This window comes from Mobula hypostoma, chromosome 20 (genome assembly GCF_963921235.1).
Source record: "Mobula hypostoma chromosome 20, sMobHyp1.1, whole genome shotgun sequence".
Taxonomy (NCBI): domain Eukaryota; kingdom Metazoa; phylum Chordata; class Chondrichthyes; order Myliobatiformes; family Myliobatidae; genus Mobula; species Mobula hypostoma.
The window spans coordinates 25,947,946-25,964,583 of NC_086116.1; the positions used below are offsets into that span (position 1 = coordinate 25,947,946).

The 16,638-nt window shown below is 39.6% G+C and overlaps 1 protein-coding gene and 1 long non-coding RNA gene across 5 annotated transcripts in view; one reads left to right on the forward strand and one right to left on the reverse strand.

Moving 5' to 3' along the window:
* Positions 1-8,031, reverse strand: part of LOC134359189 (uncharacterized) — an 82,822-nt gene extending 74,791 nt beyond the window's left edge. For both annotated transcript variants that reach the window (XR_010021059.1, XR_010021058.1), the window contains exon 1: positions 7,871-8,031. This is a non-coding gene — a long non-coding RNA (uncharacterized LOC134359189). The remainder of the gene's footprint in view (positions 1-7,870) is intronic.
* tbc1d22a (TBC1 domain family, member 22a) overlaps positions 1-15,829 on the forward strand; it is a 331,820-nt gene extending 315,991 nt beyond the window's left edge. For all 3 annotated transcript variants that reach the window (XM_063072582.1, XM_063072580.1, XM_063072581.1), the window contains one exon: positions 13,384-15,829. In XM_063072582.1, the coding sequence (XP_062928652.1) occupies positions 13,384-13,512 (129 nt within the window). In that variant the 3' untranslated portion in view covers positions 13,513-15,829. The remainder of the gene's footprint in view (positions 1-13,383) is intronic.
* The last annotated feature ends 809 nt before the right edge of the window (positions 15,830-16,638 follow it).

The window sequence follows — 16,638 nt, forward strand, 5'->3', positions numbered from 1 at the left end:
AAAAAAGATCTACACCCACTATCAAAGTCGAAGCTGGGGGTAAAAAAAAAGAAAAAAAACTTATCAGATAATAAAATATGCTATTAACCAACCTGTACTTTAACAAGAAGTCAATGATTATGAAAATAATTTAAAAACGCCCCCACAAATTTTGAATATCTTGGTTAGATTCAGAAATTAAACAACGAATCTTTTCTAAATTTAGGCATGCCGTAACATCCGGTAACAACTGAGCATGATCAGGCCGAACAGCACCCTTCCATTTAAACAAAAGCGCCCTCCAGCCATAAGAGAGATAAAAGCCAGAATGTGCAAATCAGATGTCTTCAAAATGATACCAATTTAAAAATCTCATTCCAAGTTTCTTCAGAAATTAAGGTCTGTAAATCTTGTTCCCAAAGATTTAAAAAGTTCTAGTTTAACTTCATCAGTCCACAGGACTTGTTTCCAAAATGCATCAGGCTTGTTTAGATTTTCCTTTGCACCTTCTGAATAGAACTTTTTGGCTGCAATGAGCAAAGGTATGTTTGAAGAAAAAAGGGTGCAGAATTTCACGAAAAGAACCCCACTCCAACTGTTAAGCACGGGGGCGGATCGATCATGCTTTGGGCTTGTGTTGCAGCTAGTGGCACAGGAAAATTTGCTGGTAGAGGGAAGAATGAATTCAATTAAATACCAGCAAATTCTGGAAGCAAACACCACGCCGTCTGTAAAAAAAAAACGAAGATGAAAAGAGGGTGGCTTCTACAGCAGGATGATGAACCTAAAGACACCTCAAAATCCAAAATGGACTACCTCAAGAGGAGCAAGCTGAAGATTTGGCCATAGCCCTCACAGTCCCCCGACCTAAACATCATAGAGAATCTGTGGATAAACCTCAGAAGAGCAGTGCATGCAAGACAGCCCAAGAATCTCATAGAACTAGAAGCCTTTTGCAAGGACGAATAGGCGAAAATCCCCCAAACAAGAATTGAAAGACTCTTAGCTGGCTACAAAAAGCATTTACAAGCTGTGATACTTGCCAAAGGGGCTTTTACTAAGTACTGCCATGCAGGTGCCCAAACTTTTGCTTTGGGCCTTTTTCCTTTTTTGTTATTTTGAAACTGCAAAAGATGGAAATAAAAAAAGTTTTCTTGCTAAAAATATTAAAGAAATGTGCCATCTTTAACTTAATGCCTTCTAGAAATCAGTTCATCTTTTACTTGTTTAGCTATTCACAGTAACAGAAATTTTGACCAGGGGTACCCAAACTTTTGCATGCCACTGTGTGTATATGTGTTTGTGTGTTTATATATTTAAATATATTTAAGTAGCGCAAAAATAGAAATAAAAAAAGTAGATAGGTGGTGGGTTCAATATCCATTAAGAAATCTGATGGCAGAGAGGAAGAATTTGTTCTTGAATTGTTGAGTGTGTGCCTTTAGGATTCTGTACCTCCTTCCTGATGGTGGAAATGAGAACAAGGTATGACTTGGGTGATGGGGGTCCTTAATGACGGTTGCTGTCTTTTTGAGGCATTGCTCCTTTAAGATGTCATGTATATTGCGGAGGCCAGTGCCCATGATAGAGCTGGCTAAGTTTACAACTCTGCAGCATACTTTCATCCTGTACAGCAGCACTCCCCCCACCCGACATACCAGACAGTGACGTAACCAGTTCGAATGCTCTCTGCAGTACATCTGTAGAAATTTGTGAGTGCCTTTGGTGACATACCAAATCTTCTGAAACACCTGATGAAGTATAGCTGCTGTCATGCCTTCTTTATAGCTGCATCGATATATTGTGTGCAGGTTAGATCCTCAGACATATTATCACACATTCTTCTATCGTCTTACCCTTTCTGAAGTCTACAGTCGGTCCTTTGGTCTTACTGATGTTGAGTGCAAGATTGTTGCTGCGACACTACTCAACTAGCTAAGCTAGCTGGTATATATAGTAAGATGAATTTCTGCCAAGTGCTTCAAGATATTCATGTTTAACAGTTTTTATGTGAAGTAGATGTTGCTGTCAGTTTCAAATTGTAATGACAATTAACGCTAAATTTCAGTTTCATTAAATCTGGAAAATATGGTATGTAAGTCAATACAGTGAATTAGTTTCTGTTTGTTGCATTTCTTGCTTGGTTTAAGTGTGTCTATATGTGGTTCCAGTATCTCAGTGTTTTGGGGTGTAATCTTTTCTCAATTGTAAACATAAGAACATAAGAAATAGGAACAGGAGTAGGCCACCCGGCCCATCAAGCCTGCATCACCATTCAATAAGATCATGGCTGATCTGTCCGTAAATGCAGCTCCATCTACCTGCCTTTTCCCCATAACCCTTAATTCCCCTACTATGTAAAAATCTATCTGACTGCATAATATTCTATCATTGTAGCATAGAAATGCATCTCCATTCTAGCCCAAACCTATTCCAGACCTTTAATTGCATAAATTTGATTTCTCCAGCTTGTTAAAAGGGGAATTAGCAATGTGCAAATTGTTTGTTGACAACATTAATTAGAATAAACTGAATTGGTGGTGTGGAATACCTATTTCTTCAACTTCTATAAAGGGAAATGTTTCCTTTGATATTAAATGTATGGCTCCCAATTTGCAGTGTTCATTTTGTAGAAAAAATTTCCAACATTTAGTGATGATATGTATATTGTGACATCTGGTTATTTCTGTTGTGCCTGGTTTAAATCTAATTTTATATTGTGGCCTCTTAATTTCAGAGGCATGTAAAATAACGGCTTTGCAAATGCATTCACACAAAAGAAAAACTGAATTCAGGAAAATTGGGTAGCCGCCTTATCTAGTGAATTAGATGCTCTATTATCCTTTGATTGCAATTAGACACCATGTCACATCATTCACTTATTTCGCTTATCCCTACACAAAATATTGAAACTCATCTTTGCACTGCATCAATATTAATGGTGGGTTTTAATGAGATCCACTGTTACTTGAACTGTGTCTAAGCTCTCCAAAGTGATGATTTGCTGCTATCTTGAAACTTCTAAGTAGTAATTAAATATTAAATTCATGAGTCCAGCTTCAGCTAGATGCAGCAGTGAATCATGTACTTAGTACATTATCCTCTGGTTTTATTGCATTAGGGTAGAATATTGGATACAAAATTCCTACCTAAAAATCCATTATCATGCAATCCTGCATAGGTAACAGCCTATTTGCGACTGTTTTTGCAGCAGAGTACATTGACACCAATAAAGAATAATCCACGTAAGAGCCCTTAAGTCAGGGGTGTCAAACTACCAGCCCGCGAAGGGGTCCAATCCGGCCTGCGGGATGATTTGGGGGAAAAAAGTATATTCACGACCATTTATTATATATCTGTATGACAGTCGCTCTCTCTGCCACCGCTGTCTGTGCTGCCTGCTGCACTGGCAGCTTGTTGTGTGTACTTAGAAAACAACAGGCGGCAGTTAACCACCCGCTGTGCATAAGCACCTACCACCCTGCACTGAAGACCACTAGGGCCCCACTTACATCGTCAGACACAGTATAAACACGCAGAGTACTCAGGTAAGTAACACCTGTAGCAAGGCTGAGACTGTTTGCTGCTGTGGTTCAAAATACTTTCCAAGAAAAGAAAAGTTGACATCGAAGGTCGGATATTGAACAATAATTGGTAAGATCGTTTTTCCTTCTGTGAGGTCAACGGCAAACCTGTGTGTCTGATATGCTCGCAACAAGTGGCTGTGGCAAAAGAGTACAATATCAAACGACATTGTGAGACGTCACACGGAGAAAAATATGACAAGTACGCAGGACGACTCAGAACGCAAAAGGTAAACGAGCTAGAAGCAGCTCTGAGAAATGGCAATTAGTGTTCACCAAAAGTTGAGAGACTCATGATGGAGCTGTCAAGGCCAGCTATATTATTGCCAACAAAATAGCTGCTGCGTCGAAGCCATTATCAGAGGAGGTATTCATTAAGGCATGCATGCTGATGGCGGCTGAGTTGGTGTGCCCTGAGAAGAGACAGGCTTTTGATAATATCAGCTTGTCAAGAAATACTGGTAGAGAGAACCGGGGACCTTGCAGGAGATTTGAACAGTCAACTAAAAGGCAAGGTGAAGTCATTTATTGCCTTCTCAATTGCAAATGATGAGAGCACCGACGTGACTGATGTAGCTCAATTGGGAATATTTATTTGTGGTGTTGATGCATCTTTGACCGTCACTGTGAAGTTTGTGGAGATGGTGCCCATGACAAACACCACGATGGCGAACAACGTTTTCTCCAGCCTCGTCGAGGCCTTGGACAGACTGGGGGTTAACTGGAGTCACGCTGTCAGTGTGGCAACAGATGGCGCATCTTCCATGGTAGGGAAAAAGGCAGGAGTTGTTGCGAAACTCAGAGAGAAAGTTCAGAGAGAGAATCCAGAGCAGGAATTCTGGAATTTTCATTGTATTATACACCAAGAGGTGTTATGTAGCAGGAGCCTGAAAATGGACAATGTCATGGATGTAGTAATCAAAACGGTTAATTTTATTAGAGCCAAGGGACTCAACCATCGGCAATTTGACACTATTTTGTCCGAAAGTAATATTTGACATGGCCTACCCTACCACACTGAAGTCCGCTGGTTGAGCAGAGGGGTTGTGCTCAGGCGTTTTTTTCAATTACGTGTGGAAATTGGACTATTCATGAACGAGAAAGGGAAGCCAGTGGCAGAGTTGGATGACCCAGACTGGCTTCATGATCTTGCATTTTTGGTGGATATAACAGAGCACTTAAATGTGCTTAATGTTAACATGCAAGGCTGCAACAAACTTGTTACGGAATACGACGACAGCATTTGTGCCTTTCAAATTAAATTAGGCCTGTGGGAGATGCAACTCTCCCGGAGCAACCCAGCTCATTTCCCCTCTTTGCAGTCTCTGCGTGTCGCTCATGGGAATAATGACAACATGGACAGGGACAAGGATAAAATATCACGGCTGAAAAGTGAGTTTCAGGATCGTTTTCAAGTCTTTACTCAGCTCAAGAAGGAATTCTCACTATTTTGCTCACTGTTTGCTGTCAACGCAGCATCAGATGTGCCAGAGGAACTCCAAATGGAACTAATTGAAATTCAGTGTAACTTGTCTTTGAAATATAAATTTGACACTGTGGGTCTGGACTCATTCTATCAATACCTGGGACCGATGTACCTCAAGATGACAGACTTTGCCTCAAAGATCCTTTGCATGTTCGGGACAACATATCTCTGTGAGCAGGCGTTCTCCATAATGAACATTAACAAATCCAAACTGCACTTGCAGTTGACACATAGATATCTAAATGACATTATGAAAATCACAGCTGCCCAGAAACTGGTCCCTGATGTTGACAGGCTGGTTAAAGCCAAGAGATGTCAGGTGTTTGGAAGCAGCAAGTGAAAAATGAGTGACACTGTTCGATGCACTGCAACATGTAAGCAAAATGCATTATGAAATATTGAGTGTCGTAATATTGTGATTCATTCATTTTTTGACTATTCTATTATTGTAAATGTGATCACTTCAATAAAAATTAGAGGCCAACTGTGTTCATTGTCTGAGTTTGATTGCTGGAAGCAGGCTAATAAAAATTAGGTGCAGTTGTGTAGCCTACATTTACAATTTGTTTCGTTAGGTCTACATTTGTGTCTGCTAATGTTCGATTTCAAATGGTTTATTAATGGAAAGGGTGTGGCTCCCAAAACAATCTTAGCCAAAATAGCATCGTTTTTTCTCTCTCTCATCACAACTTTCTTGTAGCCTACAACTGTAAGTTAATACCAATCATAAAAATAATGCTTGCTAGGCAATCTTCTTTATAAGAAACAAAATTCATAAAGTGAAACACTTTGTAGTTATAGCAGAGACTGAGACACCTGAGAGCAGGTTGAAAAAACGAAGGCAATGAAAGCTGTGGGAGTACGTGCGCGTGCACAACTGATCCGTCCCGCATGAAGTCGCATTTTGCCCAATCCAGCCCGTGCCCTAAAATAAATTTGACACCCCTGCCTTAAGTGTTTGGTAGAGATCAATTGAGGATGGTAAGGAACAGAATGCGGTGAGAAAGGTGTAAGAGCATATGGATATGTGGATTCAGAGCAACACACGCAAAATGCTGGAGGAACTCAGAAGGTCAGGCAGCATCTATAAAAATAAATAAACACTCAATGTTTCAAGCCAGGATTCTTCTTCAGGACTGGAAAGAATGGGGAAGACGCCAGAATAAAAAGGGGGAGGGAGGCTAGCTGGAAGGTACCAGCTGAAGCCAGATGGGCAGAAAAGGTAAAGAGCTGGAGAGGAGTAAATATGATAGGACAGGAGAGTGGACCACAGGAGAAAGGGAAGGAGGAGGGGACCCAGGGGGAGGTGATAGGCAGGTGAAGAGAAATAGAAGGCCAGAAATAGAGGAAGAGCGTGGGGGAGAGAATTTTTTTTCCCAGATTCAGAGCATTTCTGTGCACACACAGTGTGTGGTTAGCTGTCTGTGTGCATGCCTCTTCTTATGCATGGTTTTTATCATAATATTGCATGTCACTTCCAACGAAACTTCTGCGAGCATGAAGCTAAACTAGAGAACTGTTCCACCTAGGCTGACTTCTGCAATCCAAAACAAGAGAATATCTGCAGATGCTGAAATCCAAGCAGTGCACACAAAATGCTGGAGGAACTCAGCAGGCCAGGCAGCATCTATGGAAAAGAATACAGATCGATCTTTCGGGCCGAGACCCTTCAGCAGGACTGGAGGGAAAAAAGGTGGGGGGAAGGAAGGGAGAAACACAAGGTGATAGTTGAAACCAGGAGGGGAAGGGATAAAGTAAAGATCTGGGAGGTTGATTGGTGAAGGAGATACAGGGCTCTTCGACTGTACTCTTTTCCACAGATGCTGCCTGGCCTGCTGAGTTCCTCCAGCATTTTGTGTGTGATTCTACTATCTGAGTTACCTCAACCTTGCTCATTAAACTGTAGTATGCAGACCATCTTTGCATATACCTAGAGACTAAGCTTCAAGCCATCATTCACTCATTCACCAAAGTATATGGGAAGATGGGCTTTGCACTCAATGTCTGCAAGACAAAATTGCTGTAGGAACCTCCATCTCCACTTGCACCACCACTCGCTAATAATGGATTTAATTGAGACATTGGAAGACCTGGACCACTGAAATCCATTATCAGAGGGTGGTGTTATAAGTGGGGATAGAGGTTCCTACTGCAACTTCATCTTGCAGATGCTGAGTTGAATGTCTATCTTCGCGTATGCTTTGGAGACACTTCTCAGTGAGGGGAGACTTTGATGACAAAAGTCACATTAGCTTTGGATGTGCCAGCACAGCCTTTGAACAATTGAGGAAAAGTGTGTTGGAAGTTAACAACCTTAGATTTGGCACAAATAGCCTAACAAACATCTGTAGTCCCTACCCACCCATGCTTCTGACATTTGAACAATCCTACAGAAGGCACGTCAGTGCACTGGAAAGCTGCCATCAGTGCTGCCATCGCAATATCCTCCAGTTCCACTGGCAGGATAAGTAAACCAATATCAGTGTCCTCTTCCAAGTCAGTATCCCTGTACAGAGGTCATTGTTACACTCAGCTGACTCCTTTGGGTAGGTTGCATCCCTTACAAGCGTGCCATTAGTACCATAAAGCAGGCATTCAATTCAAAGCTCTACCATGGGAAAAGAATACGATCAGGCAGAGGAAAAGATCCAAGGATGTGTTCACAGCCTTCTCAGGAAAAATGTAACATTCTTGCTGATGCCCGGACATCCATGGATTCTGGTTGCTTCAAGTTAAAGAGCAGTATTTGAGATAGTATAGAGAATGTGGATTTTTGTATTGAGAGCACACACAAGTCTTGCATAAACAGCAGGAGGAGTACCTGATTTCTCAAGCTATCCACCTTCTCATCCTGTGAGGCAGCACCAACTCCATCAGTGGTTCCACATCGTTCTCTTCAGAACCCACAAAATTTTCCTTGATCTGAGGAACTCCATTCGAAGCTGGTGTTCATTTTAAGCCCTTAAATCACTGCTTGGTTTTAAATCGTCTTGGATCTTCTTGCCTTTGGAGCAAAGTTCATCTCTAGCCAGGTAGTGTGAGCATGAGCTGCATGAGCTGACTAGTTAATCATCAGGTCTGTCCAAGGATCCTAGTTACTGAAATATTAATCTGTACCCTGACTTTGTGTCCCATTTTATTACTAATCTGACTGCATTCAATTATTTAACCATTTAGTAATGTTTACAGGTTCATAAAGGAGAATGCAAGAATTGATATATTGTGCATTTTAACAGCAGTTTATAAAACACAGCTGAGACCCATATTATCCCCTGAGGCCCTGGCACAATCCAGAGATTCAAAGTATATTTATTATCAAAGTATGTGCGCGATATACAACCCTGAGATTTGTTCGCTACAGGTAGCCATGAAACAAAGGAACACCATGGAACCCATTCAAGAAGACATCAGACTCCCAGGAGGTGAAAAAAGAACAAATTGCGCAAACGGCAAAAGGCAAGCAGACAACACTTCGGGAGTCCAGGAGTATTTAGCTTAGTTCAGTTCAGCACCATGTCACTAGACAATGGTGGCCACAGGGCAAAGCCTTCTTTGCGGAAGCTCTACAATCTGTATCAATCGCCCTGTCTAACTGCTGAAGAACAGCTAAAAACAAAGTGTGTCCATGCCCACTTTGTAGGAGATGGGGCTGAACTCTAGCAAGGGTTTTAGTAACTGGGATCACCCTAGGATTTATCCCACTTCTGCAACTCACTGATGGGGTAGACCTGAGGTACTTTAATTCTTAATGTCCAGTAGAATTCTTGTGATAATTAAAAAGACGTTTAATAGAGACAATAACACCTTTGGTGGGTCCCGTAGAAGCCGCCGCGACTGAGCACACTGTCATCTTACCGGTTCATCTCATCTGTAACAGTTCAAGAGCTGAGAAGTGTGGAAACCAAGTATAGACTCATGTTTATCCAAATAAATACTGACTGACTATCTTGGGATTTTATTGGCAGCAAGCTCTATGAAATTTTCAGAGTCAAAGTGGAGTTTGATCTTGCATCAGATTAGTAGAAATTCTTGTATAGGCTCCAAGTTTTAAAAAGGATAAAAATAGTGTTTTGCCCCATTTTCCTGTTGAGGTGGTTCTGCCTCAAGACTAGTTGTGTAGCCAAATATGAAAAGGATTTGTACCTGCATTAACCTTAGAAATTCCCTTCATGGTGGAGTAAATTGCCTCCAAGTATTGTTGCAGCTGTACAGGTGTCCCCCGCTTTTCGAACGTTCGCTTTACGAAACCTCACTGTTACGAGAGACCTACATTAGTACCCTGTTTTCGCTTTCAGAAGGTGTTTTCACTGTTACAAAGAAAGGCAGCACGCGATAAAAGGCAGCACGTGCCCCGAGCAGCCGCTCTGCCCTGGATTGGGAACGGCATTGCTTAAACACGTTGCATTGAGCAGCCGTTAGCAAGATGAGTTCTAAGGTGTCGGAAAAGCCTGAAAGAGCTCGTAAGGGTGTTACGCTTAGCGTAAAACTAGACATAATTAAGCGTTTCGATCGTGGTGAACGAAGCAAGGACAAAGTGAGTTTGGCTTGTGGAAGTTGACGAAGATGATGTTGAAGAGGTTTTGGTATCCCATGACCAAGATCTGATAGATGAAGAGCTGATGCAATTGGAAGAGGAAAGGATGACAATCGAAACCGAATGCAACCGAATGCAGAAAGTGAAGTAACTGCGTGATATTTTCGCTGCAATGATAAAAGTACGACTTTAATTTTGAAAGGGTGCGTAGGTTTAGGGGATATTTGCAGGATGTTTTGAGTCCTTACAAATAACTGTATGATAGAAAAATGCGTGAGGCTCAGCAGTCAAGCAAGCCTTCCACATCAGCCACAGCAGACGACGAACCTCGACCTTTGACATCGAGGCAGGCAGTCAAAGGAGAAGATGAGCTACCTGCCCTGATTGACGATGTGATGACACCCCCGTGTCCCACCACCCCAACACCCGGGCCCCAGACAGATACTGTACCGATTTGCGGAGAACGCAGTGGTAGCCGGGAGGCACACAGCACATCTTTAAGTAAAAAGCCGAAATAAACATGCTAATTAATTAGGTGCCACCTAGCATGTAATTGTCGGCCCAGATCAGAGGCGATGCAATCGGCAATCGCCTTAGATCTGCGCCGACATTTACATGCCGGGCAGTACCTAATTAATTGGCATGTTTATTTCGGCTTTTTTCTTAACAATATGCCGTGTGCCTCCCAGCTACCTCTGCGTTCTTCGCGGCAATGTATCGGGTCGGCGGCCCGGAGGGTGTGGGCCACTGTACCACCCATCCTGCGACGACTCAGTCTAACACACCATCATCAGTGTGCTCGGCACTGTTTTCCCAATTCCGGTAAGTGATACTACACTGTACATACATTATTTCTACTTTATATAGGCTGTGTATTTTTACGTGTTATTTGGTAGATTGGCAGCTTCATAGTTTAAAGGTTACTGGAGAGCGCGTTTATGCCAACAGTGCTTGCATGAGATTTTCTGCCGAGAGCGCTTGTGTGAGATGTTCGCTAAGGAGATCTGTGCAGGCAATCGTTGTAGAGAAGTATTTCTACTTTATATAGGCTGTGTATTTATCATAACGTTCCTGCTTTTACTGTATGTTACTGTTATTTTAGGTTTTATGTGTTAATTGGCATGATTTGGTCGGTTATTTTTGGATCTGCGAACGCTCACAAAATTTCCCCATATAAATAAATGGTAATTGCTTGTTCGCTTTACGACATTTTGGCTTACGAACCATTTCATAGGAACGCTCTATCTTCGGATGGCGGGGGAAACCTGTATTATAGGAAATACATAGACTGTAGTGACACATAGAGCAATTAAATGCTAAATTGACAGGGATTTTCCATTTGGAGTAGAAGGCAGCATTTTTATTCAATAGCATGCAGTAGAAAAGTGGATAAGTATGTGAAAGCAGTAAAACAAGCTATATCCTTCTGTTAACACAGGATTCAAAATCGCATCTAAATCTCTTAATTTTAAGTCCCATTTCTTTCAGTAAAAGACCCATTGATTTACCTTCAAAACTACCCTTCAGTTTTAGTATAGTGATTCTAAAAATGAAGGCAGTATCTTTCCTCCTGATTATAATTCATCCAAACTGTTTTCCCAAACCTGTCGTAGTTCATTGATCCATCCTACTGCTGCATTCTGCATCCTGTGTACATAGGTTATCGCTTACTGTCTAAATTTCTGATTTATAACTATAAATGGCACTCATTGATGTGAAATCCTGTGTCCTTTAAAACTTCGGTTTTAATGTTTTTTAATCATTTTTAATAACCATTTGCTTGTCCTGTGAATCTCTTACCTATCAAGGTATATCTGTGCCTTCTTTTGCATTTAGAAAACATTTAATTATTATCCTTCATGTTTTCCATTGTATCTGACCATTTTATTTGTTCCCAGTTTTTTAAATGCACTAGAGTACATAGTGTCATAACAGGTAGCTTCAAAGTTCCAGTAACCTACATCTTCAATATTGATATTCTTCTTGTCACTGCATTGGATTGTTTTGTTTCCCACACATCCCAAAGATGTGCTGGCTCATTGGTCACTTGGCTTTTATTTATTTCTCCCCGTTTATCTGGTGATTGGAGATCTATGGTGAAGTTAGAGGTTCCACAGAAATAAGTGGAGGTTGCTCTGAGAGCTAGCATAGACTCAGTGGCGCAAATATGTTTGTCCTCTGTCATGGCAACTATGAGAAATATTACAAGCATCTTATTTCTATCATATATATATAGCTTTTTAAAATGATTACATTTTTCTTCATGCTTTCCTGTTCAACCCACTATATTGATTTCATACCTCATTTTAGACTCCTCAAAGTCTTAATAGCCATATTATCTGTTCTGTTTTCACATCAGCCTGAAAGCTGATCCATTGACCCACCCACCCCCCAAAACAAAATTTATTTGGTCTATCATCTTATCCTCTTCTGTCAGTAGGAATGAATCCAGCAATGTCTTCCCTTGTGCATTCTCTTGCCTTGTTTTCACAAAAGAATTCTTGAAGTATTTTGATTAATTTTGTACACATATTGTTCCAACTGTTAGTCCTAATCTTTGTTGTGATTGAAATCTCTTTGTTTATTATTTCTCCCATCAACATTTCTCCTTTTTGTCTTCTGTATCAACTCTATCAAATTCAAATTCTCTGTGAATTGCCAATTCTTTCCAAATAGATGTTCTCTTGCTTCTTTCTGTCATGCTCTCATCATCATTACATGCCAAATTGTATGTCGTAGGTAATTTTTGTTGAATATTTTGAAGTAATAGAGTGGACAGGGATCATGTAGTTGATCTGGATCATTTAAATTTCAACAAGGTCTTTAGTATGTTATCATATAGAGCAGTCATGACAAACATTGGATCATGTGGAATGAGCGATCACAGACAAGAACTGTTATCGTGATGTCATCCGTTATTATAAACTAGATAAAAACTTTTCAGAGAATGCAAAATTACTTTCAAGGTTGATAATAGAATGAGGGAAGACAGGAGTGATCTAGGAGGGATCTTCAAAATTACAAAAGGATTTTATGGGGTAAATCAAGAGGCAGTGTTTTCTTAACAATAGAAAACCATTTATTGGAGCTTAATTACATCAAGTTCAAGTTTAATTGTCATCCAACCATACATGAATACTCATGAATACAGCCAGATGAAACAGTGTTACTCTGGGGCCAAGATGCAAAACACAGTAGCAACAGTCACACATGGCACAAGGCACATTTAGCACAAAGATTGACCTATTATCTTTGTAGAGGAGGATGACCACACATTTTTTGTGAAATCAGGCAAACATGGGTATAATTAGCTTTAGTTTAGATGCTTAAATTTGAGGGTCGCACTGTAATGTGGCTTCATTAAACTCAGTTAACTGACCAGGAATAGTACTTAATGATAAGTTATTTCTACTTACTATTCTTTGAACTATTGTACTATATAAAGATGATGGGCATTAAAATCAGGTATGCATGTCAAAGCAAATAATTTTAGTCTTTGATATGAGCAGCTGGATTATCAATTGAACCTTTCTGGAAGTGACTTCTAGACATAATAATTTTCAAATATCTGAGGTTTCCCCCGATCCTGACAGTACAGTTCCGGATCCAGTTTGCAGTACGGTTGATTTATTGTTCTAATTGTATCCTAAGTTTCAAGCGTCACCTCCACTCTTTAGTACTTAGCTGTGCACTTGTTCACTGTTCCTTGAAGGTTTTCCAAAATGCTGATATTAAAATTCTTTCAGTTTCAGAACAGCTGATTTTTGAAGTTTATTCTTTTTTATTATTATTTGTTTCAGGGACTTATGATCCTTCTGCAGAATTTACCCACAATGTACTGGGGCAACGAGGAGATCAGCATTCTTCTGGCAGAAGCTTACAGACTGAAATATGCATTTGCAGATGCACCAAATCACTACAAACGATAAAACCAAATGCAAAGAGAGAAGTGTAAATGTGAAAGCTCTAGTTTTTCATCTATAGTCTCAGATTTTGCTCATTTATTGTAAAGTAACCCCATTAACTTGGCATGTTGTACCCATTGCAGAAGGTGAAATCTTTTATCATTTGGAAACAAAAAGCATAAATTAGTATAATGTATATTTGTCACAATAATTACACCAAATTGCAGGCAGAGCTTTAAGCAAATTGCCTATGTACATATGGGGAAAATGATAGTGAAGGGATGGAATATGTTCCTTTGCTTAATAATAGGTTATTTTCAGTATAATGGTAATGAGGCTTTCCAGGTTTTCCTATGAGGATTGGTTTTGTTTTTATCTGTCTGCTTAATTTTCAGCCTCTGAACTCCGCAACACTGTTCATTCGAGATTCTGCCAGAATGCAGACTGTAGAATGTATGACTGTGCCACACAAAATATACAGTTGGAAAAATTCTGGGTTACTTTATGAATTTTGGGGAAGGACTTCCATTTCAGAATTAATAACATTCACATATTTAGCATAACTGAATTCAAATAAGTTGATTCAACTATGATTACAAGATCACTGTTGACTTATTGTAACTGTTTACAGACGTTGAAATAGTGCCTGACATGAAATGTACCTATGATTTCTCTATTACTAAATACATGTAAATCCTGTAATGGAATATTGTATTATGATCTTATAAACCTTTAACATGGAGATTGATTTAAGATTGAAAATTAATAGTGTTTCAAATAGTTTATTTTTTCTATCTGTAATGTTTCCCCCTTAATCTACCATTCACTAACATCCCAAAGACTCCATGATAACACTTAATGCCTGTGACTGTCACATAATTGTAATTATTAAAAGTAATTCATAACCTTTGTCATACCATTTTCTTGTTATTTTTGTTTTTTCCATTCCTTCCCCAAAGTCCATTTCAAATAGAGCTGTGTGAAGGTGGTGCCCACTTTTAATAAACTCTTGGCTGTAGGAATGGAATTTTTCCGATCCAATTAAAAATGTGCAGTTCAGAGCCTATTTATGTACATGTTATTTACATTATTGTAAATAGAAATGTGATCTGTAACTAAAATAAACAAAGGATAAAAAACAGTTCTGTTTAAAAACATTGGCTTCACCTAATAAATAAGTTGATTTGCTGTGAACAATATCTGCTGTAAAAAGTTTGTCCATTAACTTTACATCCTGAAACTTCATTAGCTGATTCAAAAGCTTATTTTCCTCACTGTTTTCAACATATTACCATTGTAAAAATGTCTATGAATTACTGAATTATTTAAAATTCTTTTATTGAATTGCAGCAATTTTGTTCTATTTTCAATCATTAAAGTGTTTCTGATTTCCCTCGTGCTTTTTAAACATCTCCACAACCACCATCGGTGGCTGTTGTTTCAATTAAAGGGTTGGTGATGTTCAGCTGAAACATGTTCTATATAAAAGAGAAAGTGATAAACGGATGTGAAAGTGTACTTGTGTTAGTGAGGCAGAATGACTATTTGGTAATTATAGTTGAGCCGATATCTTGTTAATTTTATTTTTAAAAAGCAATCAAGCCAATAGCTTTATTTGACTGATCTTTTTAAAAAAGTGGTTGAAGCCATTTTTCAGCCAAACCCTCCAACCTGATGCCATGAATATCCAGTGAACAAAAATTCCCCCCTCCTCTATTCCCCACTCTGACCTTTTACTTCTCATCTATTACTTACCCTTGTGTCCCCTCTCCCTTCTCTTTCTCCTATTGTCCACTCTCCCCTCCTATCAGATTCTTTCTTCTCCATCCCTTGACCTTTCCCACCCACCTGGCTTCTCCTATCACCTTCCTGCTAACCTCTTTTCCTTTCCCCCCACCTTCTACTTCAGGCATCTCACCCATTCCCTCTCAGTCCTGAGGAAGGGTCTTGACACAAAACGTCAACTGTTTACTATTTTCCATAGATGCTGCCTGAGCTGCTGAGTTCTGTCAGCATTTCGTGTGTGTTGCTCCCTTTGTATCTGCTACTTTTAGAGAATGCCTTACAGAAGTTAATATATGTTGAAGGCAATCATGAATGCATTTAAATAATGTTTGGAAGATAATGTTTTTCAGTTTGTGAAATAATAAACCGTCCAGCTTCTCTACATTGCTGGGCAAGCAGAAAGTAATTGAAGGCAAATTCTACTATATTTTTATCTGAATTTTAAAAAGTTTTATTTTAAACAAAGGAAATATTTAAACTGTTTCTTGAAATATTGTGTTAAGATTTACTTCTGTTGCCTTGGGGTGGAAAATAACTAATAAAGATTTCCGATCTACTTCTGTTTTATGGTGACTTGTGCATTGAAGCTACTTGGCAGAGATGTTAAATCATGGTAGCAGTCATTTCTGAGTTAGTGACCATTGGGAAATTGGGCATCATACTTCCAGCTGCAATTCACCTCAATGAGGTTGATGTTTGTGCAGAATGTGTTTTCTTTTACTACAAGCAGTGATTAGAGCTCTTGGAAACAATTTTCAGGTGTGGGCTATTGTTTAAGGAAAACAAGAGGAGAAGGAAAGACAGCCATTAGAGGATCTGAACTGTTCTGCATCTTCCAGCTCCTAACCTCACTTCGCAATGACGTATGTCATGTAGGATGATTTTCTGAAGTTCTGTGTACAGTTGCAGCCATTTTTTTAAACAAATCATGTGTAGTTTCTAAGCACGCATCTCTGATCGGGTTTACCCATAGCAGCATATCCAATGGGCCGTATCCCTCACTCTGAGCAGTTTAATCTCACTTTCACAATGATTCTCACCCTGCAAAGGAGTGTTGCAGGAGTGCTGGCAAAATAGGAGGTTTCAGAGGGATAGTTTTAGTCGGGTAGAGAATGATATTGCTCTAAAGAATGTGGAGTGTTTGATCTAAGGATAAGTCCTTCAGTAGTTTATCCGGGTGTAGCTCCATGGAAGCTTGTATGGCCTGACATAGACTGGCATTTGTTAGAGGTAAAATGAAAAGGAAAATATAAAACTGATTTGGTAAGTGCATTTAACTGTCATATGATGGAAAAGTATAGTGATTATACTCAGATTTATACGGATGGTGCTAAGGAACCTGAAACAGAAGTGACAGGGTTTGGG